Genomic DNA, 25,664 nt, shown 5'->3' on the forward strand with positions numbered 1-25,664 from the left:
TGCACTGGATTCGTGTTCAGCATGCATTACTCTTTAGAATCGCTTACTTTGAGATTCGGAAAGACAATAATACTTAAGATATTACAAACTTTCGACGCGGAAAAAATTTTACTTTCAACCTGCGAAACATGGCACGTAACCTCACTAAACTCCGTTGGTCACGTGGTCACCATAAGCCGCGTTTACAGTATTAATGGCGAGTTCACATAACATACAGATTTCGAGATAATTGCAAAAACGACTCCGCCCCGAGGCCGAGTTCGCCCTGGTTTCCCCTACCTATATATATTAAGAAGTCTGTATTATTTTATTCTTATAATTTATTAATAATATTTTCTCCATATTAAATTTGTTACAGATTCTTTGTGGGTGTGCGCCTTTGAATAGCTGCATAACTATTTGCATAAGAAAAACTATCTAATTGCATTTCTATTATGAAAACGAGAGTAAAATGCAATTAAATAATATTTTTTTATGCAAATGGTTATGTGCAGCTATACTCAAGTTTGTCTGGATATAGGCCCTAAAACACATATTCATAATATCCACCAAAGCTCCATTAAACGTCTAGTTATCGATATAGTTATCTACCAAAGCTCTATTAAATGTCTAGTTAGTCTATTAGTTATCCAACAAAGCTCCATTGAACGTCTTGTTAACGTCTGTCAGCTATCGATCAGAGCTTTATTAAACATCTATGGTTAATCTATATAACGTAATACTTTCAAAAATTGTATAAAAATTAATCATTATAAATTATCTAAAAATTTCAATTTACTTATAAAACTTAAATATTGATTTGTTAGAAACGTTATATAAATCTATTATATGTTCATAAAATAGACGTCTGATATCTGTTCATTATGGATTTGTAGAATATATTTATGATGGAGATAGTATGCCATGGATTTCTATTTTAGAGATCTATCTGACGTCCACCGTGAACATAGATGTCGCATGGAGCTATGGAGATTGTGTGGCCGTCTAATGGATGTTATGTTCCGTGTGGGATATGTTATTAATAATTTATTTATGCATTTTTTTCTCCTCTTATTTTTATGATTGTACAGATAAGTTGTCGAGAAAATCTCAATATTACCAGCCTGAAGTTATATAAAGTAATATTATAATAAACGCTGTTATCTCGAAATGAAGAGAGGGGGAATGCTACACTAGGCAAACAGATACATTCGGTCTTAGTATCTGATTGAGAGACTACGCGACAAGTTTTGCGCAACAATGTTAAGCTGTGTTATTTTTCTTATTTGTTGTATTTTAATGGGTAATCTTGTGACAGCGTCGAAACCATTGTCGATTTTATTGATACAGACTATTCCATCGACTAGCCACCACGTCTGGACGGAGCATTTGGTTAAAGGACTGCTTCGCAAAGGCCATCATGTACATGCAGTGAGCATACATGAGACTAAAGTCAAGGGAAAACTCGCGCAGAATTTGACCTACGTCGTAAGTATAATAGATGTCACGAGATTCGAAGACATATTCTGAGAGATATAAATCGATAATTTGCAATTTACTAAACAAATGAGAAATAATATAACTTTTATATTTTAAAATGTTGTTTTTTTACGTAAAATCAATATACTTTTGGAGATGTTAATTTGTCACATTTTTATATGTCTTTTCCTGTATAACGTAAAAATACTTATTATTTTCAGGTTTTTGATGGTCTAATGGATACTTATGATGAATCTAATAATTATGACCCAGTTGAATGGGAGAAGTATAGCGTATTTTATGCCACATATTTTGTACATCAGTGGGGTATTCACGCATGTGACACAATGATAAAAACTAAAGAAGCGACAGATCTTTTGGAAGCGATTAAAACAGTCGAGTATGATGTAATAGTGCAGGACATTACAATAACTCAATGTTTCTACGGATTATGGGAGGTAAAGCAATCAACTTTAGTGAATTTTAATTGTTTAGGCTATTTTGAAACTGCAAGCAACTTAGCGAAGTTGTTTTATAAATCAAGTGTGTTTACCTAGCTAATTAAAATTGTCTAGTTATTACTCATATAAGGTATAACCTTTACTGCTTCTTACATTTGTTCAAAATGATATTGTAATGCGATTTCATTAGAACCTTTCTGATTTTTCACGAAAATGGTAATTTGCGTTTTATGCCAAAATGTACAAGTGTGAGGACAATCGTTAAAATCCATTAAATACAAAAAGTAGTTTGTTAACAGTTGAGTCCCAGAAGTGCCTCTTGTTTAGTCCGAAGTGTCCGAGCGTACTTGAATATGTAAGAAACATTCCTAACAATTGTTTCTGCGTTTCTTGCAAAAATGTACATGTACGAAATCAATTTTTAAGATCCACTACCAACGTCATTAAAAACACCATTAAAAAAAATAATATAGTTTATTAATAGTCGAGGCCTGGACTGCTTCGTAGTATTTACGCCTACTTGTATATCTAAGAAAAAATTCTAACGATTGTTTCTGCAATTTGTGCCAAAATATACAAGTGCGAAGACAATTCATCAACAGAGTTAGGAAATAACACGTTATTTGTAACGACGTTACCGTTATTTTCGTAAATAAAAATTTTTTTAAATAAAAACAGTAAGTTTGGGAATGTGATGAATATTTGTATATATAACACGTATCTATATATAAGGGCGTAATGGGATATGGTCGCTATTTTTTTTCAGAGATGCTGTCATGTAATGAAATATTTCGAAATTATTACTCTTAGATGTCTTTAACCGCGTGTTGTTATCAGTTTTGATATTATTTTTAGCTGAAAGAGTACAAATTACTTAATGCTCTCCGCGATTAAGTTGCAGTTTCTTTGATACATTTAAGATAGTAGTAGTGGTAATAGTAATAAAGAAGTGGGTGGTTCCACTACAGTCCCCGACGATACCTAGATCTTACTGAGCCTTTGCCTTCCCACTCTTTTATTTGCTATAGGTATTTAGGGCCAGTTCTGAGTTTAGTACCAGGTTTATTAAGTCTGTCACTCTAGCACTTTCCAGATCCTGGGGACTTAGGTACGTTCGTCCCCAAGTTTTGTATCTTTTCATATAAGTGCCGGATAATGGCACAGTATATGCACATTATCTTTTTTCTCGTCTCCACATAGGCGGCACTCTTTTTGTTTCGCGAATCCGAGATTGAATAAATGAGCTCTGAGTAAGGCGGAGTGGCTCGTGAACAGTCCCACCGCCACTCTCAGTTTTTGTTTATTCAACGCCAGTAGTTCTTTAGCTCTACCTGGTCTGATGTTTTTCATCGGAATCCTGGCCTGGCGGCAGGTTTTTAATGTCTCCCACCTGGCCAAGTGCTACCTCTTCAGACAGCTTTTGATGACTTCTTTTCCTACTGCGAAGGGTGTTCCCGCTACTTGGTCAGATGGTGCTTTATTTGCTTTCTTCTTAGCCAGTATATCTGCGGTTTCGTTGCCGGGTATTCTTTGATGCCCAGGCACCCATACCAAGGTGACTTTATTAGGTCCACTTAGTCTCTCTAATGCCAGCATGCAATCCCAAACCAGTGCTGAGTCGGGTTGTTTTTGCTAGCGCTAGTATAGCTGCCCTGCTGTCCAAGCAAATATTTATTTCCCTTTCCCTTATGTTGTTGCTTAGGAGGTGTTCCGTGCTTCAGGATAGCCAGCATCTCAGCCGTAAAGACTGTTGAGTGGCTTTCCACAGGAATACTCTCCCTATAGTCATTCTTTGGCCCGTAAAATCCCGCTCCAAAGCGGTTGTTGATGCTTGATCCAACAGTGAACCATAGATCCACATTGGGATCCTTTTAGGCCATTCTTTTCTAGTTGGTATTTGTATCTTGAAATGTTTTACCAACTGGTATCTCCTTAGGGTTCTATCCTGTTTTGGAGTGAAAGGGTGTTTCTGGAGGAGGCTGAGTCTTGTGTGTCCCAGACCTGTGTTCTTCCATTCTCCCTGACACAAAGGCATCGTTCATTCGATCCCTTAAAATGTTTAGAAAGGATCCTGTGATCACTATTGCTATATCATTCGTATAGCCATAGGTCAGGAAGCCCTTCCTCTGTAGTTCCATTAGGAGCTCGTTGACGACGAGGCACCACAGCAGGAGGATAGAACCTTTCCCTGCGGGCATCCCTTGCCTGGTCTGCCACTAATGATAATGTCGTTGTGCATGACCGTTAGGTTGCTCCCCGCCAGCATGTCCTCCACCCTAATCCACTAGCGGTTCCGGAACTCCATGTCTGATCAATGCTTCTTTGATAGCTATAGTCGAGGTGCTATCAAAAGCCCTTTTGATGTCCAAGAAAGTTCCAATAGCATATCCTTTTGCCTCTAGTTGTGTCTCTATTTTGCCCGTCAGGTAGTGTAGGGCCGGTCTCCGTGGACCTGCTCTCCCTGTAGGCGTACTAAGCATTAGCTAGAGGGTGATTCATTAATGGTCCGTTCTTGAGGAACGGACCATCAATGACCCTATCAATCAATCTTTCCAAGGTCTTCAATAGGAAAAATGTTAAGCTGATGGGTCTGTAGTCCTTAGCCCTGATGTGTCCATTTCTACCGGGCTTGGGTACAAAAATTATCTTGGTGGCTCTCCATGTCTGGGGAACATGTCTTAGAGCAATGCTTGCCCTAAAGATTTTGGTCATTGGGCCTATCATTACTCCCAGTCCCTCCTGAAGAAGTATGGGGTGTATGCTGTCCGGTCCCGGTGCATTATAAGGCTCAAAGAAGCGAACTCCAGCCCACTCCACCGCTTGTGGGTAAACCATTTTTGCTGCCAACGCCCATGCTCTGGGTTTGTAAGTAGCCCTAGGTTGTTGTTGGTTTTCCATGACTGAGAAAGACTTCTAAAATCCCGGGAAATGGACCTCCATAAGATGGTTCAGAGTCTCCTTAGTTGTTTTGGTAAATTCCCCACTAGGGAGTTTAAGACAGCTCCACAGAGGCGCCGTACGGCAAACCGGGCTCGTGCGACGACCGGCCCGCGAGGGGACCGGCCGCCTAGTAAGTGTCCTTTTGTCACAATGCAGGCCCTCGGTCGTTCTGCATTGTCGGCTTTAAATAACTTACCACATTGTTTTGAGCCTTTCGACTCACAAGACTCCTAGAGATATCATTGCCACCTTTGACTAGAGAGGATACGGCCTTAGAGGCGTTCAGGCATAATCCCACGGATGGTAGCTTCGCACCACCGGCCGCTCGACCGAGTGCGTGAACCAAATGTCCGAACCTGCGGTTCCTCTCGTACTGAGCAGGATTACTATCGTAATGACTGGTCATCAGTAGGGTAAAACTAACCTGTCTCACGACGGTTGTTCTCTTTGCAGAGGATTTTGCACAGTCTAGATGCTTCTAGAGCACTCTCAATTTTCGCGCAAAAGTTCCTCCACCTCATCGTTTTCACGTTAACTATCGTTTTTTTTGTAAGTCCGCTGAGAATTCCTGTACTTTTCTCAGGCTCCCGGCATGTTTACGTTTTTAACCCTATTGAAGAGCCTTCTTACCTCAGCTCTAAGTCCCACTCCTGATAGCTCCTTGTTCCACCACGAGACTCTGGCCGAAGCATTTTTCGGTTCCAATGGGCAATTCATTTCAAAAGATTCCCTGATGACATTACTCATAAAGTTCGATGCAACTTCCTTCTTTGTGTAAAATCTGATCGGTGCATTTTTTAGCCGACTAATTAAGTCAGCTCTAAAGCCCTCCTAGTTTGCTTTTCTGGGGTTTCTCCCCCATTTTTCGTCTTTTTGTATTCGCACAAGGTCGAAACGGATCTGCCTGTGGTCGGACCCTGAAGGTTCATTTGAGACCCTTCATCCCGCCACTAGATCCATCACGCCCCTTGTGCATAGTGTGATATCTATCACTTCTAGGACTCTTCCAGACTCCAGGAAGGTAGGTTCCGTTTTCCTATTTAGGATTTGTAAGTCAGTGTTTATAACGAAGTTGAGTAGGCTTTCTCCTCTTGAGTTTATGTCGGTGCTTCCCCACACCAGGTGGTGTGAGTTAGCGTCGCACTCCAAGAGTAGTTCTAGCCCCCTTTCTTTCGGATAAACCACTAACTCTAACATGTTCCTCTGGAGGGCAGTTCTTCCGAATCATAGGGCATATAAACAAACCCCACTATCAGATTCCTGACCCCCCGTCGGCTATTTTAAGTTTCAGTTGTACAGCAACTAGGTTGCCGTTACTAAATTGTGGTAATAGACAAGCGTCTAGTCCTTTTGTCACAATGCAGGCCCTCGGTCGTTCTGCATTGTCGGCTTTAAATAACTTACCACAACCACCCAGACCCCTAATGTGTCCTTTAATGAGCCACGGTTCCTGGATAAGGAATAAGTGCTTTGTGTGCATCTCAGCTACGCACCTGGCTAGTACCGCCGAGGCGCTTTTGCTGATGCAAGTTAATTTGAATGAAGAGGATACTCGAGTTTACCATTTTTAGGCAGTACCCGTTTCATTCTCCTTCTTACTTGACGCCTCACCGCGGTCACCTCTAGGCAACATAAACCGTCGCCTGGCCGACTCTGCAGAAGGGTTTATAGTTGAGCGCTTTAAGGGGATGCTGGAGACAGGCCTGTTTTACCGCAATATTTTCAGACATACAAATCTTTTGATTGATTTCACCGAATTAAAAATTTTTTGTCCAGAATTAAAGTATGGACGATAACGAAGACTGCAGACACCAATTGCGTATGAAAAACAAAAAGACATTAGAAAATTACAGTTTTAGTTTCGATTCTGCGGTCGACTCATGACAACATTTGCTGCACATAAAAGTTTTAGACTGTGTACGTATACAAAAACCTTGCAGCAGTCACGGAAATACAATAAAGAAGAATCCTTGCAGAAATGAGCTGCGAGCTTTAGTATAAGAGAAAAGTGCATTTGGAAATTTCATATGCACTTGTTACGCGTCTCACCGAATTCAGCCAAAAACATACGGATCAGTATAACGGGTAGCCCTAGAACAGGCGCTCTGTATGTATGTGTAAGAATCGGTGAGCACTTCTTTATCGACGCTGATCGAGTTCGTCTGCGGCCAGCATCCCCTTAAGAGCCCTCAACGCTCCCTCTCCAATAAGAGCAGCGAAGTGGGTGCTCCCAGCATCCCTACTCTCGCTGTCCCTCGCGACCACCCAATCCGCAGGTTGGAGTCCCTCATTTTGCCTGTCAAGTAGCTCTATCGCTTCCTTAACAAGTATCTTGGGGTCCTCCACATGTACTACAACTCGATGTCGCCTTGGCGGTTCATCGAGTCGCAGCGTACGCAGCCGAACCCCGTTTATATACACTGGGCAACAAAATTATCGGAACAAAAATTTACGTCAAAAATTTGCCCAACTTTAAATAAGTATAACTCCGCGAATAATTGTCATATCTAAAAGTTTTTTTTCATTTTAAAGGGTGAAGTCTGTACTTTAAGGAACCATAGTCAGATTTTGAATTTAGCCTCTCCCCTCCCGCCGTTCTTCCAAAAGTAAGGACGTGTTACGTCTCCAAAAAATTGCACACTTTGACACATTCTACGGAGTAGAATGAATTTTTTTCGTAACTATCATGGCAACCATCGTAAAATATGGACTTTTCCCTGCAAATTAAAAAAAAATAAGTTCGTACGATTTTTTTCGCCGAGTTATGGCTTATCAAAGTTACTTATACATTTTTGTGCATTTAATCACCGCCAACATTAGCATTACCCGATGGACACCACGGGGAGGTTGCTGGTCGGATTTTGCCCATCGTGTGTGTGTGTGTGTGTGTGTGTGTGTGTGTGTGCGCGTGTGTGTCTGTGTATGTGTGTGCGTGTGCGTGTGCGTGTGTGTGTGCGTGTGCCTGTGCGTGTGCGTGTGCGTGGCGTGTGCGTGTGTGCGTGTGCGTGTGTGTGTGTGTGTGTTAGCAGAGATTTGTACAAACTAATTTTTATTCAAACAATATTTATTTATTGTTACGATTTTGTCTTTTGTTTTCCGAATAAACGATACAATACAGTGATTGCAATACTGTGAAATAACTTACAGAAGTAATGTACTGTGAAGTTACTTACTTCAGTATTACAAAACTTCACAGTATTGCAGTCACTGTATTGTATTGCTCATTCGGAAAACAAAAAACAAAATCGTAACAATGCCTCGTTTGAATAAAAATTAGTTTGTGCAAATCTCTGCTAACACACACACACACACACACACACACACACACACACACACACGATGGGCAAAATCCGACCAGCAACCTCCTCGTGGTGTCCATCGGGTAATGCTAATGTTGGCGGTGATTGAATGCACAAAAATGCATAGGTAACTTTGATAAGCCATAACTCGGCGAAAAAAAATCGTACAGACTTATTTTTTTTTCAATTTGCAGGGAAAAGTCCATATTTTACGATAGTTGCCATAATAGTTACGAAAAAAATTCATTCTACTCCGTAGAATGTGTCAAAGTGTGCAATTTTTTGGAGACGTAACACGTCCTTACTTTTGGAAGAACGGCGGGAGGGGAGAAGCTAAATTCAAAATCTGACTATGGTTCCTTAAGGATGTATGGGTGACATCTCAAAGCATTACCAAAAATCTAAAAATTTAATAGATTGTTCTATTATTACGTCTAAGTATCTGTGTAAAATTTCAGCACAATTCTCTTACTGGTTTAAAAGTTATTTAATTTTTTTGTTTGCATTAATTTTTATCATATCTCGGGATTGGCTTCACCAATCTTATTCGGACTAGTCGCAATCGAAAGCTTGTATCGACATTATATTTAAAAAATGTCGTTAGATTTTTTATTACGGCTTTAGTTTCTGAGATATTTTAATCAAAAGTTTGTTGACGTATGAAATTTCTTCTTATTCTTATAATTTGATGAGGAAGTAGCATTACAAATTAAATCAAATTTTGTACATATGCTAATGAAACTATGATAAATATTCGTACAAAAGTTCATTTGGATCCACTTACTCGTTTAAAAGTTATTTACTTAAAACTGTAGCAAAATGTGGTCAGTACGCTGCATAACCCATTTTAGTCTATGAGACTTGGCAACATTGCAGTGAGGCAGTACAGATCGATGTATTGAAAGTGTAAACACTTCGAGTCAATATCGAAATTTTATCGAAATTTTTTACGATATTCAACATTTTTCGGCATTTTGATTTCGCGTTTGAAAGGTGACCGGCAGTAATGCCAACGTAGAAAATAATGCAATGTTGTCATATTTAAAGCTGGCATTAAATGGTATATTTTAGGTTTACATTTTGTTTTAAAATTATTAATTAAATATATATAACTTATTACTTTTATATTAAATATATATTTAAATTATTCGATACCTATAGTAACCGAAAATCGTCTTATAAATTATTCGTTTTTTCGTTTTTTTGCAGTTGATTTCAGGGCATTTTCAAGACCAAAAGTTTCTGTCGTTAATTACGAAAAATATTAATTATAAATATTCCCTTTCTTGAAGACGTTAAAAATCATGTTATTTTACGATAGTTGAACTTCTTATGTAATATAAATTTATTTATTTTATATTTCAAACGATATAAACCTAAGAAATCTGCAGTTTTCAAATTTTAATCACTTTTTGCTGGTATTGTATGTACAACCCAAACATCCTTAAAGTACAGACTTCACCCTTTAAAATGGAAAAAAAAACTTTCAGATGTGACAATTTTTCGCGGAGTTATGTTTATTTGAAGTTGGGCAAATTTTTGACGTAAATTTTTGTTGCAATAATTTTGTTGCTCAGTGTATATTTCCGAAGTTAGGCTTTGAAGCCACCCTTCGGTTTCTATATCGGTGCAGTTAAAGATAACTGCACCATCCCTATCTGAGGTGCTTTTGAAGGTGGGAGCTTTAGTACCCTTAGCAATGCTAAGGATACTTTCCCTCACCTTTTCCTTCAAATGAGCAGCTTCTTTGTCGTCCAGCCTACGTTCGGGATACTCCATGGGAACCATGGCCACCCTAACTAGGCCGGATGTTGTCTGGGAAAAAGTCCTCTGATCTACAGCGATCTTAGGCCTCTTGCCCAGCTATGCAGTGCTGGAAGGACTGGGTGTGCTCTGTTCCGATCTGAGCCGCTTGCACGACCCAGCGGATGCTCGCTCTCCCGTCTCCTGCATTGCTGCAGATGCAAAGTTCGGTTCTGGAGCAGGTTTTTCAGCACCGCTCTTCCCCTCCATCTTCTTCTGTTTTTTGTAGCGACGACGCGCCACTCCACTAAATTTCCTATTCCGGCTATTACCAGCTTGTGGTTGGGCCTTATCTGGCTCCTTCCCCAAGCTGCCCGTTTTTTTTTTAACGCGGGGGAAATTTTCAACTACTGGGATGCCAGACCCGTAGAGAGTCTGGTTTTCCCAGTAGCCCCCGAAGAGAAAAAACCCCTTGCCTACGGGGAGAGGACGAGGGGAGTGTAGGATTCTACGCACGCATACCTTCCAGTGAATTGGGCGGTACACGCGCGTAGCCTACCCACTAAAACCCCCGCGAGTGGCCTACTCTAGGGTTGTGGAGGGTGCCCCGAGAACGGACTTAATCATGACTTCCGGGACACCCACCACCCAGCGCTGGTTGCGAGCTTTTCTCTCCCCCGAGGGTCGTAACCCCAGGGGATTCCCATTAATGGGAATGATCTTACTGCGGTGGAAAGTGGCCACCACCTCTCCCTGCCGCGTCTCCTCGGATGTTGGTGGAGACTAGGTCGAAACTCGAGAACCCCCGCTCGAGTCCCGGCCCCCACCGTCAGTGGCGCCTTGAAATTTTTACTTGTTTGATTTACACCTTTATAATTTATTTTACTGCTGCTTTGACCTAAGACATGCCCTTTCTTGTAATACCGAATCATATCATTGTGCGTCGTGTCGACAAGATCTCTGAATCTTTTCGTACAGGATTTACTTTTACTAGATGTCATACCCCATCATTTTATATCTGCTTCGTTTGAATGGTTTCGATGTTTTCGTTCTCTAGACTACTTGGTGAGTTATCTTAGATCTTTTAACAATACCTATAGTAACAATGAAATTATTTTTACAGATATGGATCTATTAGTCTAAGTTTGTTTTCAATTTCGCTTCTGAAATTTCCAATCATGAAACTCACCACTGTGAAAAACAGAGAACTTTTCAATTTTTTAATTTTTAATATTATACCGCTGAAGATGGCTCAAACTTGAACCGAAACGTAAGGATTGATTGATGTAAAACATAAATAATAAATCAGTCATTCTAATATTACGCACAATGAACCGCGTCCGACTCTCATAGCCTTTCCAATTTTATTTACGTTATTAAATGATCTTTTCTTGTCAATTTAGTAAAGTATTTGTAAATAACGATATCTGTGATGAGTGTGATGATTATATTACCTAAACTAAACTTATACCCCAGATAGCACAAGACGTCCTTAGGATCGTCCAGGATATCCTGAGATATTTTCAGGACATTTAGTTGTTTTCCAGATAGCCAATAACATCCTTGGAAAATCCGAAGGACATCCAGGACATATATTGTCGTAAATATTTTATATAAATATTTTATTTCATTTTATTAATTGTAAAATACTTAAAGTATAATAATTTCAGAATGTTTAACTACCGTAATAAATTATAAATTTTTCATAAATGTCTACTAGACTTAAATAAATCCTAAAATCCATAAAAAATCCTAAAATCATCTTACGCATATCCAGAATATCTTGAGGAGTATCGCAGGATATCCTGAGTATATCCTATAAAACTCCTCAAGACATCCTAGACACATTTTGGATGATTTTAGGATATCTTTTACGTCTTTGGAATGAGTGAAAATAGCAATAACTGATTGTAGAGAAACAAAAATATCTAGAGCTATACATATATTAGCTCTTTATTCAGTGTATTGAATTTTCACCCTACAACAATGAAATAATTAAAAAATTGTCATTTTTGAACTGTTTGCAAAAAAAGGGTGAAAATTATATAATATTATATATATTATGTTCTTCTTTATCACTCAGACAATATTTTCTTAAATATTTGAAATATATTTTTTAAATATTAATTTAGGTAATTATGCAGTTTAGGGGAAGCACCTCCGATGACCTTGACCTTGACATATGTTGTCAAGGTCACCCTCCTGAGTGACCTTCAGAAAGTTTTAACCGTCGCTCGTTTTTTATTAAAAAGTTATAAACAAAAAAAAGTTTCGAAAATATAGCAGTTATTTTAAGTACTGAGAGGTATAAACGACTAATATTACGTTTTTCTTTAAAGTTGAGAATACTTTATTTCGCGAGAATGTCGCTGCTTTACCAAAACACAACATTTAAAGCAGTAAATTGTTGATAAATTGAAGTCTTTTTGTTAAAGCAAAAAATACTTTATATTTTGCGAAAAAGTCGCTGCTTTACCAAAACACAACATTTAAAGCAGTAAATCGTTGATCACTAACCTACATAGGTTAGTTGACGCGCTTTAAAAGTATTTAAGTGTTTAAAGCGCGTCAACTAACCTATATATGCACTTATATATGCTATATTTTCCAAACTTTTTTTGTTAATAACTTTTTAACGAATAGCGAGCGACGGCTAAAATCTTCTGAAGGTCACTCGGGGTCATGACCTTGACAACATATATCAAGATCACTGAAATTGGTGAGGTCGCCAAACTTTTTTTGTTAATAACTTTTTAATGAAAAACGAGCGACAGCTAAAACCTTCTGAAGGTCACTCAGGAGGGTGACCTTGACAACATATGTCAAGGTCAAGGTCATCGGAGGTGCTTCCCCTAAACTGCATAATTACCTTAATTTAAATCTACATATTTATTGTTTTATAATCTTGTTTCAAAATATTTAAAAATATTTTAAATTTATTATTGGTTCTATAATCTTTTTTCAAATATTTTTGAAATATTATGAAATATTCTTAATTAAGAAAGATGCATGGTAGCGCATTTTTCCTGGATGTCCTTCGGATTTCCAAAGGATGTCATTGTGCTAGTTTGGAACGACGCCACTAGGCGGCGCATAATGGTAAGACTAACTCGTAAGAAGATTTCAGTTGAGGGCTAATATAAGCAGGTCTCCGGCAAAGGAAAATCATGATATTCGCAAGATGTGTATATTTTTAAAATATTAAGATGTATATTTTTCAGATATTAAAAAAATCTTCCAAACATAAAACAATTATTGCTGATTGGTAATAGCTCGATTTCACTTTTAGAATCTTTCCCTTCAGACGCCTAAAAAATGTCCATAACGTATCCCATAGAACTTCTCAGGACGTCTGACGGGATATCCTCAGGATGTCATGAGGACTAGAATTTGGGGATCATTTGCTATTCCTCATCAGGACATCCAAAGTATATCCCGGAATTTAATGGGGATATCCCCAGGATATCCCGGTTTTCCGTCCTGGATGTTCTTTGGATTTCCCGAGGATGTCATTGTGCTATCTGGGACATTTCGAGCATGACGGGGCATTAGTCCGTGAAGCATAATGGCCTTGTGTTCTTAAAATTTTTTATTTCCTTTATACGCTATCAGTAAATATCTATGTTATGTTGCGCAATATTGATGCCATGATTATTATACCACATTTTAATTTTAATTTATATTTTAATAAGAAAAATGTGTAGTGTAATAAGAGAGAAGTGTTATTAATAAACTATTATTAATAGTTAAAAGTGTAATAATATACTTCTACATATATTGCGTGTTCTAATAAATATCACTTTTATATAAGAAGTTTTGAACATTAATAAACAAGTTTTGTTATCCCATTATGCCCCGCATAAAATGCATAATAAGGAAAATTCAGGCTTTCAACATAAAACAACATTCTTTTCGTCCTTTTAAACTATTCTTCAATTTAGTAAAGTATCTGTGTAAATAACGATTATCTGTAATGAGTTATATTACCTAAAATAAACTTATACATTTCGAGCATAACGGGCCATTAGTCCGTGAAGCATAATGGCCTTGTGTTTTTAAAATTTTTTATTTTTTTTATACGCTATCAGTAAATACCTATGTTATGTTGCGCAATATTGATGCCAAAGATTATTATACCATCACATTTTTTTATTTTGATTTGATTTATATTTTAATAAGAAAAATGTATAGTGTAATAAGAGAGAAGTGTTATTAATAAACAATTATATTATTAAATAAAAGTGTAATAATACACTCTTACATATATTGCGTGTTCTAATAAATCACTCTTTTTTAAAAAGTTTTGAACATTAATAAACAAGTTTTATGAGGTATCCCCGCATGCCCATGGACGTTATACACTCTGTGATTCCCTCCTCAAATAAGTGCCAAGAGGGACACCCGGGGGGGTTTTAGCCGGTAAGAGTCCGGCATAACCGCCCGCCCCTTCCCGGAGACGGGGGTATCCTATGAGGATTTCCCCCCGTTACCAAAAAAAAGGTATCCCCGCATGAAATGCATAATAAGGAAAACTCACGCTTTCAATATAAAATAACAATTTGATCCTTTTAAACTTTTTTTTGCAGTAAAACTTGTATTATTTTATAGTGGATATTTTAAACAATATTTTGGTGCAAGACCAAGTTCATTTATTTATATTTAATATGTTTTAAACATATTTAAATCTCAGCGTTCTCATTATGCCCCGGGTTCCTCTACCATATGCTGACTCCTTAAATGTGCACACAGTGTCGGAAAAGTACGTTTTATTTATTAAACTTTTTCGTTAATAACACTTTATAGTAAACACCGGTAAACACAATGAACGACGGCTAAAACTTTTTGAAGGTTACTCAGGAGGGCGACCTTTTGACAGTATATGTTCAAGTTAAGTTCATTGGAGGTGGGTCTCCTAAACAGTTTTTCCGGCTTTTTGTTATAATTTTATTGTTTTATACATAAATCTATTTCTTTTTACAATTCTTTTACTACAGGAAAAATTTTTTATTTTTGCTGTAAGATCTGCTCAAAGGGTACCCCACGGTAAGATAGGCAAAATGCCACTGTCAATGAAACGGAAAAATGACTGGATCTGCATAAATACACTAAAAAAAGAATATTCTACGATTTTTCCGACTATCCATCCCTCCTCCTTTTCCTAGTGGCACCAAAAAACCGTTTTTTTCAAAAATTATTTTTTTCTCCGGTTTCTTCATGTTAAAAATTTTGAAAAAATTTGAGAATATAGCTTATAAAAAGTACTTAGCACACAATTTTTTTGAGCTTTAGGCGCGTTTAATATCTAACCTGAAAAAATTAAATAAATATTTAAATCAATTTTTTTCTAATTTCTTTGATAGTTGCAGGTCTAATTACTCTAGAAAATTGTATATTTTAGTGTTCTACATGTATTAGAATTTTTTTCAGATTTTTCGGAATGATGGGCTGTACTCAAAAATGCAAAAACCCTTTTTTAGCCACTTTTGGGCTTTTTATGGTCCTCAAATGATTGATAGTGCCTTAACTGACTCTAAAATAAACATAATATATTACTTTTGGATATATGTTGTCAATATTTGATACATTCCGATACGAATAATCGAGATTAAGCGACCCAACTGACCAATTTCTATTTATTCGTCTCACAACGTTTCGACCCCGATTGGGTCCTTCTCAAGTGAGATTATACATAATTACGCAACAATAAATCATGCGTCGCAAGACGTTGCGCCCAAGCGATGTGGTTTGGGCGCAACGTCTTGCGACGCATGATTTATTGTTGCGTAATTATGTATAATCTCACTTGAGAAGGACCCAATCGGAGTCAAAACGTTGTGAGACAAATAAATAGAAATTGGCCAGTTGGGTCGCTTAATCTCGATTATTTCTATCTACGCACTGGCGGATCCAATAATTTATTCCATTGTTTTCATTCCGATACGTTTCATATGTTTTTGAGCATGAAATCAGTCATAACTCAACGAGAAAACCCTAATTTTTGTATAAAAATGCCTATTTTTCGAAAATGCCCTATTTTCGATTTCTGGATTTTTGGTTTTTTTATCTAAGTTTTTTTTGCATATGATTGGTAAATGTGAATATAAATCAGTACAAAATTACCTTTTTCAAAAAAAGGCGCCAAGTACACGCGCAATGTATGTTGTAAATCTAAAAATCTTAAATGGTAGTAGCTTTATTTCTTCCTAACAAAATAATTCACAAAATTGCGTTACCTAACTCAACCCAAGTGATATGTATAGTAGCTTTATATTTTTTTCCCTAACAGAATAATTCACAAAATTGCGTTACCTAATTCAACCTAAGTGATACGTGATTAAAAAAAAGATGTGAAATCTTTAAATTGCGCCAACTGCAAAGAGAATATATATACTTTGAAAAATAATTGTTGTGCAACTACTTTTAAAAAATAAAACAAAATTGTGTTACCTAACTCAGCTCAAGTGGTATGTATCTTTGTATTCCTGAGAGTCTTTCTATCAACCCAAGTGGTAGTAGTTTTAATTCTCCTTGATAAAATTATAATATTACAAAGAATTATTTTAATTACAAAGAATTAAAAAGGTAACATAAAATAAAAATATTTAATTAAAATAAAATAAATAAATTTTTCTTGTAAAAAACTTGGCGCTGCTTTTTTAAGGTTTAGAACCTTTGCACAAGACTTTCGTATGGCAACGTAGTGTAACGAAACGTTGGTCAACGCACAAGAAACGTATCAGTTACGGCGTTAAGCGTCGTCTACAATGGCAGCAGGAGTATGCAATAAGACGTAAGCAGTAAGCTATTCTATTGACCAATCACAGTCGATTATTCTTGAATTGGGTTTTTGAACGTAATTTTTTTTTTTAATATTTAGAAAGTTTATATGCATATGTTTTATAGAAAAAAAGTGCTTTTTTTTCGTAATATATATTAACGGAGATATAGATTTTATAAAATATTACTTTAAACTTATAGCCGATGACGCGCCGATCACGCCCGAAGTTACCCGAGCGGTCTGTGACGTCACAATGTTACATGCCGTATACGATATCTGTTGAGATTTTGAGTTTTTAATAGAAATGGCAACAATTAAAACGTATAGAACGTGTTTCGTCCCTCTCTGTGGTAGTACAACAAAAAGTACACCAAATAAAGTGTTCGCGACAGTGCCACAAGACGTGACACTTCGTAAAAAATGGTTTAATGCCGTTCGGAGAGACAACCTAAAAAACAGCAAATCGAACTTCTTTTGCTGTGAAGACCATTTCAATGTAAGTTTTTGCAGCCTAAGTATATGTTAAATTGTTAAATTATTATTTTTTTGATAGAATTTCATCTATTAATAACTTAATCTAATTTCGTAACTGCATAAAAAATGTTTTATATTTATAGCTGCGAGAGGATATGGAAAATTATCAGTATTACATGATGATGGGAGGTTCAGTAAAAATTAGAAAAAACGTTATTCCACATAAATTCGAATGCCAGCCCGACCGTAAACATAGAACATGCTCAACTCCACGTATAGTAGCAGAAAAACGACAAAGACGAGCGGAAATAAACGAGATCCTTACAGAAGCATTCGAGTCTTCTTCGACAAATGCTGCAGATGCATCGGAACAGAATATAAGGAATTCCAATATAACTGCTGCCCTAAATAAGCCTGCGATAAATGAACTCGGTCTCAAATCTCGAGCTGAACAAACTTTCACTGTGTGTGAAATACAAGAAGTTGCGGATACAAGAAGAGATGTCGGAATACAGACTTCCATGATGCAGCACAGTGTTGGCGTACAGGTCAAGATTCGACCACATTATCGTAGCGTTTATACAACGTGCAACATTCCAGTATCGACTGTCAATGAATGTTGTTCCCCGATTAAATTACCCATTTGTACGAATGTTGCAACTTCTCCGACAAAACCTATTATTTCTAAGATGTCCTATGCAAATGACACCATATCGACAAGCACTACAACTACATCGATAGATATAAGTAGTTCTCATGATTATTATATGTTTAGCGACCAAACGAGTCTCGATAATCCTAGTAGCCCAAATAAATATAAACGTGACATATTAAATGTAACAAACTATTTCATAAGTACCAACATGAAAGCGTACCTAGGGATTCCAAACAAATGGAAATCACTGTTGCATCTTTTGAGCACGAAAGGTAATGTAAGTATCCAAAATATACAGTTATGTTTAATGAAGATCAGAAGACAAGATACGTTAGAACGACTGGCTGAACAATTCTGTATAAGTCCTAGTAATGCAAGTATAGTTTTCAACAAAACTGTTCCAATACTCAGTCACTTACTAAAAACTTTGATTTTCTTCCCAAATCCTGATTTAGTTAAAAAAACTTTGCCTATTCCTTTTCGGAGCTCATACAATCATGTCCAGTCCATAGTAGATGCTCTGGAAATACAAATCGAAAAACCGAGTGATCCCGTAAATCAAGCCTTGACTTGGTCTGAATATAAAAAGTGTAACACGATAAAGTATTTGATATCTTGTGGACCGGATGGCTTTATCAATTTCATTTCTACTGGATATGGAGGTAGAATATCAGATGTATTATTGTTTGAGAAGTGTGGTATACTAGATCAGCTTCCTGAAAAATGTGCTGTTATGGCGGACCGAGGTTTTAAAAATATTAAATCTTTATTAGCAGAAAAACATTGTGAGTTAATAAAACCACCAAGCGTATCGTCTACACATAAACCTACGAAATCTGAGGTTTTGGAAACCAAGCGCATTGCTAGCTTACGGATCCACGTAGAACGTGTCATTGGGAGATTGCGTGAATTCGATTTTCTAAAGCCACATGCTGTTATAAACCATAGTATGTTATCTTACACTGATGACATTATCGTGATTGCCTCGGCGTTAATAAATTTACATTCACCAATAATAAAAAAATAGTATGACAAGTGGGTAATAATTCTGAATATATTATATATTTTGTTACATATATAGTTTTATACATTGATACCTTACTTCTGTACAGAAGATAATAACATGGAAATATATTTCTTTTCCAAAACAGCATTGCCTTTTTGACTAAATCCTGTGCTACTTCTACATCGTATGCAAGCCACTGCATGTGCACTTTTTTTGTATTTTCAAAGGCCGAATCAGCCACACAAAATAATCCTCTTTTCTTTCCTGTAGCTAACATTTGTAATTGCATTTGTGCTACGCACTTAGGATTGATAATTTTATCTTTCGACAAGAATCTTTCCAACGCTTTTTCATTCGAAGGACATTTTATTTCTACAATGTATTCGTTGGTCATACCATCAGGTGATGCACCAAGAGCTGGATAATTTGGTGATAGATACAGTCCAGCACTCTTAATTCGTGTATCTAGTTCGCGCTCTACTTCTATCAGCACCAGTTTTTCCAAGTCCTTTCCTCGTAACATTGCACTTGTTTCATGCACCTTACTCGCCCCTGTTACCTGTTTAACAAACGACCCACTATCTGTTGTACAATGTGCTGCTTCGTACAGCTTAGAAGCTGTAATTCTCCCGTATCGGAGTTCGTATCACAGTGGGCAATCACTCTGGTTTCGTGTCAATTGTTCAGCTTCATCGCATAAAACTTGAGTCATCTCAGAACTGGCAAAAGTAAGAAAATTTCCTGACATCAGACCTCCATTTAAGTGAAATTTTAAAAGGAGTCTGTGCAACGATAAATTATTTGTTTTCAGACATTTCAAGTCAACCTCTAGTCGTGAAATTTGACAGTCAATTTGTTTACTTTCTGCCAGTTCTAGAACGTCGTGTAAGAAAGTGCTATTATCGGGAATGGATGTTCGTTTTAGTTTATGTACTTTCTGAATGCCTAAATCTTTGACTTCGACATATTTGAGTGTCGTTCCTACACCTGACAAACGAGATTTTTTCCAATAGCATGCTATTTCTGTAGGCGCAGAGTCTTCGCTCCTTCGATGTACCCACATGAGAACTGCTAAAGCATGTTTACATCCACCTGTAATGTAAGACAAATTTTAAGGAACGCATGGCAATGAGAACAGGTAAAAACGCATCACTTTTTATTGCATATATATTCATAGATACCTGTTGCTGCTGCGCAATCATGACACTGAACGTCTATGATTTTCTCTGTTGCTTCATTAATGATTAATGTTGAATATGTTGTTGAATATGCTTTGCTCCGAACCCTATGTTCAGGACATACTCGACATTTTACAATGCAGAGGTCTCCTTCACGTTTTACTTGGACATAACCTACAGCTGCATCTCCATAGCTCTCACGACAGTTCCTTTAAATAATTTACGATAAAAATCTCGTAGTAATGTTATTTGGAATGAGCAGTTACACATTGAAACGTAATTATTACAAACGTATACTTACAATGAAGCTTTGGCACAACGTATTTCTGGAGCATTGAAACGATCATCATCTTTGAGAAATTCTAACACCGCAAACATGTTAATTTGCGGCAAATTATTGCTATTTGCTTTCACGAAGCCTTGTTCACACATTCTCCGTTGAAATTCGGCTAAATGATCGAATTTATTATAAGTCGTTTCGGAGAGCTTATTTTGTACACATCGTATCCAGTCTTCGTGGCGTGACATGTAACATCGTGACGTCACGAGCCCGTACGCCAATCGCGTAGCGTTTCATGATCACGTGACAAAACTTGAATTTTTACGTCGATAAAATTATTAATAATAATTTACAGGTTTACACAAAAATTTTTTTTTATATTTTTGTGCTTTGGTGTTATTAATACACGTTTACATATAAAAAAAAATATATATAATTTTTTTTTCAACAACCCAATTGTAAAAATCCCATTAGTCAATAACTTACTGCTTACGTCTTACTGTATACTCCTGCTGCCATTGTAGATGACGCTTTATACGTCAATACGTTTCTTGTGCGTTGATCTACGTTACGTTACCATACGAAAATTTTGTGCGGAGGCTCTAACCGATACGTTTCTTGTGCGTTAATCCACGTTTCGTTACGCTACGCTATCATACGAGAGTCTTGTGCGGAGGCTCTTATCCAGACAAATTTGCATAGCGCATAAACATAAGAAATTAATTGGTTTATATGTATATGTGCAAAAGGAAATAGACCAATCCATCTCTTTATGCATATGCTTATGCACCTATGCAAGTTTGTCTGGGTTGACCTTAAAAAAGCAGCGCCAAGTTTTTTACAAGAAAAATTTATTTATTTTATTTTAATTAAATATTTTTATTTTATGTTACCTCTTTAATTCTTTGTAATTAAAATAATTCTTTGTAATATTATAATTTTATCAAGGAGAATTAAAACTACTACCACTTGGGTTGATAGAAAGACTCTCAGGAATACAAAGATACATACCACTTGAGCTGAGTTAGGTAACACAATTTTGTTTTATTTTTTAAAAGTAGTTGCACAACAATTATTTTTCAAAGTATATATATTCTCTTTGCAATTGGCGCAATTTAAAGATTTAACATCTTTTTTTGAAATACGTATCACTTAGGTTGAATTAGGTAACGCAATTTTGTGAATTATTCTGTTAGGGAGAAAAATATAAAGCTACTATACATATCACTTGGGTTGATTTAGGTAACGCAATTTTGTGAATTATTTTGTTAGGAAGAAATAAAGCTACTACCATTTAAGATTTTTAGATTTACAACATACATTGCGCGTGTACTTGGCGCCTGTTTTTACTTTTTTTTGAAAAAGGTAATTTTGTACTGATATCATGCATTTTGTAGTGATAAGCAAGTATCGGCAAAAAATTTCCATTTTTTGTTTTTTAATTATTCACAAATTGACAATAACAACGAATTAAATTTTTATTAAATTTATATATATATATATATATATATATATATATATATATAACCTCTTACTTTTTACAAATATACATATATGTGTATTTATATTCGTATTATATAGAGAATCGCTATAACATTAAATGTAATAATAGTTATAATATAGAACTATTGTCTCCTATTTTTAAAATTTATTAAATATGTATTTATTGATTAAATACGTATTTATTATATTTAATGTTATTCTTGTAAATTCTCTATGTTAGGTAGATATAAATACACATATATATCGTATATTTACATGTATATAATATTAACTTGTTTTTTAAATCATGTTTATCTGCAATAATTATATTATTTATATTAAATCAATTATTATTTTTAAAATAAAAAATTTACCTGACAATGTGTGATTATTCCTTATCCACTAATTATTAATTTTCAAATAAGTAATAATTCATGTATTAAAAACACATGAAGAATATAAAACGATGCGAAACTGGAAACTACTGGAACAGATTCGGGTCTGGACTAGTTATTTATTGGTTCGGATTCCTTGACTGCTTGAACAGATCGACTGAGAAAAAGTTTATTATAATGGACCATTTTCCCAAAAATATTACATACATGGATCCAACTTGTATCAAATCTATGAATAATACGTGATTATAATCGATATAATTGTATATATTTATTTTTGTACAGTTATCTTTAAGAAATGACAAGAGATGATACATCTAATATTTGTAAATAGATTTCTGTTAGAGGATCTGATCATGGATTAATATTTTAATACTGTTTCTGTATCGGAATGAATTAAAGTATGGTTTTGTATTTTCATATTGTAATTATTATATTCAAGTCATTAAACTATTCATGTATTTTTATTTTCCCTCCAAATGTTTGCGAAAACTTAACTATTTAGTAGAGCTATATAATCGAGTAAATGAATTAAATATTATCACATAACTGAATGAATTAAAATCACAGTCCTTAAAAATACAATGTAGCTACAATATATATATATATATATATATATATATATATATATATATATTGTCACGACTTTTTGCACTCCCGGACCGCTCCGGGACGTGTGCCGGATCAAAAGGACTTAGGAGAGTGGGATGGTTGGCCTCTCCAGTGATTTCCTCGCACCTCCGATACTCCACGAAATGTTCCGAATGTTGGGCGCCAGACGCGTACATTCGCGTCCACGAAATCGCGAAAACCTAAACGAGACGCAAAACGAAGTGTGGAGGTGCGTGGAATCGGCTAGCTTGACCTAATCACGGGCGGGGTTAATGAAGGGCAGCGCGATATTCGGCGGAGTGACACGTTAATCTCATACTCAGTCAAATAACAAAGAAAATAACATTTATTGAGTACTGGTTGTCGAGAAAATAACATTTATCGAGTACTGGTTGTCGAGAAAATAACGTTTATCCATCCGGCTTCGATCAAACACAAGATAAATTCAATACATAAATCAAGAATAGCCGGTGGCTGGGTGTCTGGATTCATCCAACAGAAATAATATTAATGCGGACGCGAGACACCCACGGAGTATTAATTGAGTCTCTAATAAACACGCTGAAGGCGCTATTCTCAAACAATTAATAATTCGAGTCGAAAGGTATAATACGCAAGAATACTACACTTAATATCACTAATAAGAGTGAGGTTCAACGTAAAATGTCGCGAAATAATGGTACGTCACGCTTGGATTGCGTGAAAACCACGTCCGGAACCGTACGAAAACTCTGTCGCCACGATATCTTAACCTGACGCGAGTGATTCTGCTCGGGCGCAACGGGGAGGCGCCGAGTCATTTAACCAGGCAAAGAATACGATAACTAACGTAAAATACTGGATTAATGCGATTCTCCAATGATGCGGAATACCGGTCAACGCGAAATACTAGAGTCGCGATATCGCTAATAACCACGGAACGCCATGAAGAACTACGCGAGTAACATCTAAACGCACGAAACGTGTGAACGCCGGTAATTTCTTAACGCGAGTACAAGTCTAACATAATTAATCAATCAGCGGGAACGACATTCGACCGCAATTAACAATGCCATCGACATCCCAACGCAACATTCGAGGTGGTCGCGAGCAGGGACGCCATAGGACGTAACGCAAGTAATACCGGACGCCAAGTTTCTCAACGCGAGAGCACAATTATCAACCCGTAATAACGAGATCCGAACACAAATCGATACGCTAACACCGACGCTCGAACACAAGAATTTCCCGACGCGAAGAAACGGTAACGCAATTGACGAAATACCGGCCCGTAGGCGGCCGTACACCAAGGTCGCGAGGACAACGCAATATACTCGCGATATCGAACTCATTAACGCCTATCGCGACCTCCAGGGATTCGCCATAACGCTTGTACCACGGTTCCGCGGCCACGATACCATCCCGAGGCCCTTCGCTCTCGTTATCGATCGCGAAATTACATCCCGAGCGAGAGCGTGCACCGGAGGGCGGTGTCGTGGCTTTACATATCGCGATTTACGGGCAACCTCACCGGTGATACGCCTCCTCCTGGGCTCCTCGCCGTCACCTTTCACCAACGATCCTCGATCCGCCAGATAACGATCGAAATACCCGACTCGGGGTGGCTATCGCGTATCTTAGAAAAACGTATCTCGCCGACGGACGACCAGAGAGTGAAACGCTAAACCCGCTCGATTGCGGAATCGATACGGTACCCCTTCCTGAGGGGCGCGCGAGCCAATCGGGCGCGAGCTTGCAAGCCCGCGGTGTCCCGGCGCAGTGCTGTCGATACGAGATCCTTCGGGGGCGGGCAACGGTCCCTCGGCGGCGTGCGACTCCTCAAATTTTTGTCCTTAGCGGCGGACGGAACTTCGCTCGTGCTGGTGTGCCTCCGGTTTGACCCTGGGGCGGTGGCCAGCCACCCCGTGGGTCGGTGTTTTGTGGAGATCATTTGCTGAAGCCGGGTGTTTACCCAAGCGCTTGGGGCCCCGCTATCGGCGGCCTCGTCCGTCGCTGCCGCACGTGCCGCCCGCCTGCTGCGTTGCTCTCGCCAGCCCGCGATCTCTGCTGCTTCCGTGTTTGCCACCCCTCCTTGGTTATCGATCGTCCTTGATTTCCTTCGCCAAATACTCCCTCGAAGGTTTGCCGTGGTGTGGGTGAGGTGCCGCGCGTATTACATTGCAAAAAAAAAAAGAAGGTAATCAGAATGCTGAAACGCGATTAAATACGACCCCTGGAGATCTCGTCGTTGCCTCCCTGGTCCGTCCCTGGGCGCGAAATTCCGCGCCTTGTGACGGCGGCGGGGCGCCGCGACGGTGCGGCGAGCCGCCACGTCACAATATATACACTCGTACAAAAAAAAATAGGGAACACTTCATAAACCCTAAAAATTAGGCTATTTTCAAACTGCTGTAAGTCGGCGAAAAATTATCGTAAAAAAAATTTAAAAAAGAATTTTGAAGCTTGAAGTTTCAACTTTAACGCACTTACGGTGGATTTTTTAAATTTTTTTATTTTTGTTGTTGTACGCCTTAAAAAAGAACACATTGTTTTGTTCCTTAAAATTAACTTATGTTTGACTACTTGAAACTCAATTAAAAAATTTTTTTTCAAAAAATTCAATTAACGTTTCATAAACTACATAATTTTACCTACAAAATGCTTTTTTTTAAATTTTCCTACGATTTTTTTTGACCGATTTACACGACTTTGAAGCAAAACTTGTATTTTTTAGAAAAAATGACGTAACTCGATGAAAAATCATCGTAGAACAAACAAAAAAAAAGCATTTTAAAGCTCAAAATGTCAGCTTTAACGTGGTATCGGTTACTAAAAAAAATTTTTCTGTCTTCCTTGTTTGGTGCTAAAATTAAAAATGTTGATTTATTCCTTAAAATTACACATTTTTATATATAACACTCTGC

At 37.2% G+C, this 25,664-nt stretch overlaps 3 protein-coding genes across 3 annotated transcripts in view; 2 read left to right on the top strand and 1 right to left on the bottom strand.

Annotated features, from left to right (window-relative positions):
* Positions 1-1,224: 1,224 nt before the first annotated feature.
* Positions 1,225-25,664, top strand: part of LOC139821920 (UDP-glucosyltransferase 2-like) — a 110,166-nt gene continuing 85,726 nt past the window's right edge. Inside the window, exons 1-2 of the mRNA XM_071793344.1 lie at positions 1,225-1,467; positions 1,680-1,916. Of these exons, the coding sequence (XP_071649445.1) occupies positions 1,240-1,467; positions 1,680-1,916 (465 nt within the window). The 5' untranslated portion in view covers positions 1,225-1,239. The remainder of the gene's footprint in view (positions 1,468-1,679; positions 1,917-25,664) is intronic.
* On the top strand, positions 16,799-18,934 carry LOC139822119 (uncharacterized). The gene is made up of 2 exons (XM_071793685.1): positions 16,799-17,175; positions 17,297-18,934. The coding sequence occupies exons 1-2, from the start codon at positions 16,984-16,986 to the stop codon at positions 18,833-18,835; spliced, it is 1,731 nt and encodes a 576-aa protein (XP_071649786.1). The 5' UTR covers positions 16,799-16,983; the 3' UTR covers positions 18,836-18,934.
* LOC139822118 (uncharacterized) lies at positions 18,991-20,503 on the bottom strand. The gene is made up of 3 exons (XM_071793684.1): positions 20,294-20,503; positions 19,996-20,201; positions 18,991-19,906 (listed from the first exon to the last, which is right to left on the bottom strand). Exons 1-3 carry the CDS (start codon positions 20,422-20,424, stop codon positions 19,461-19,463), a joined length of 783 nt encoding a protein of 260 aa, XP_071649785.1. The 5' UTR covers positions 20,425-20,503; the 3' UTR covers positions 18,991-19,460.

The sequence above is a fragment of the Temnothorax longispinosus genome, chromosome 11 (assembly GCF_030848805.1).
Source record: "Temnothorax longispinosus isolate EJ_2023e chromosome 11, Tlon_JGU_v1, whole genome shotgun sequence".
NCBI lineage: Eukaryota > Metazoa > Arthropoda > Insecta > Hymenoptera > Formicidae > Temnothorax > Temnothorax longispinosus.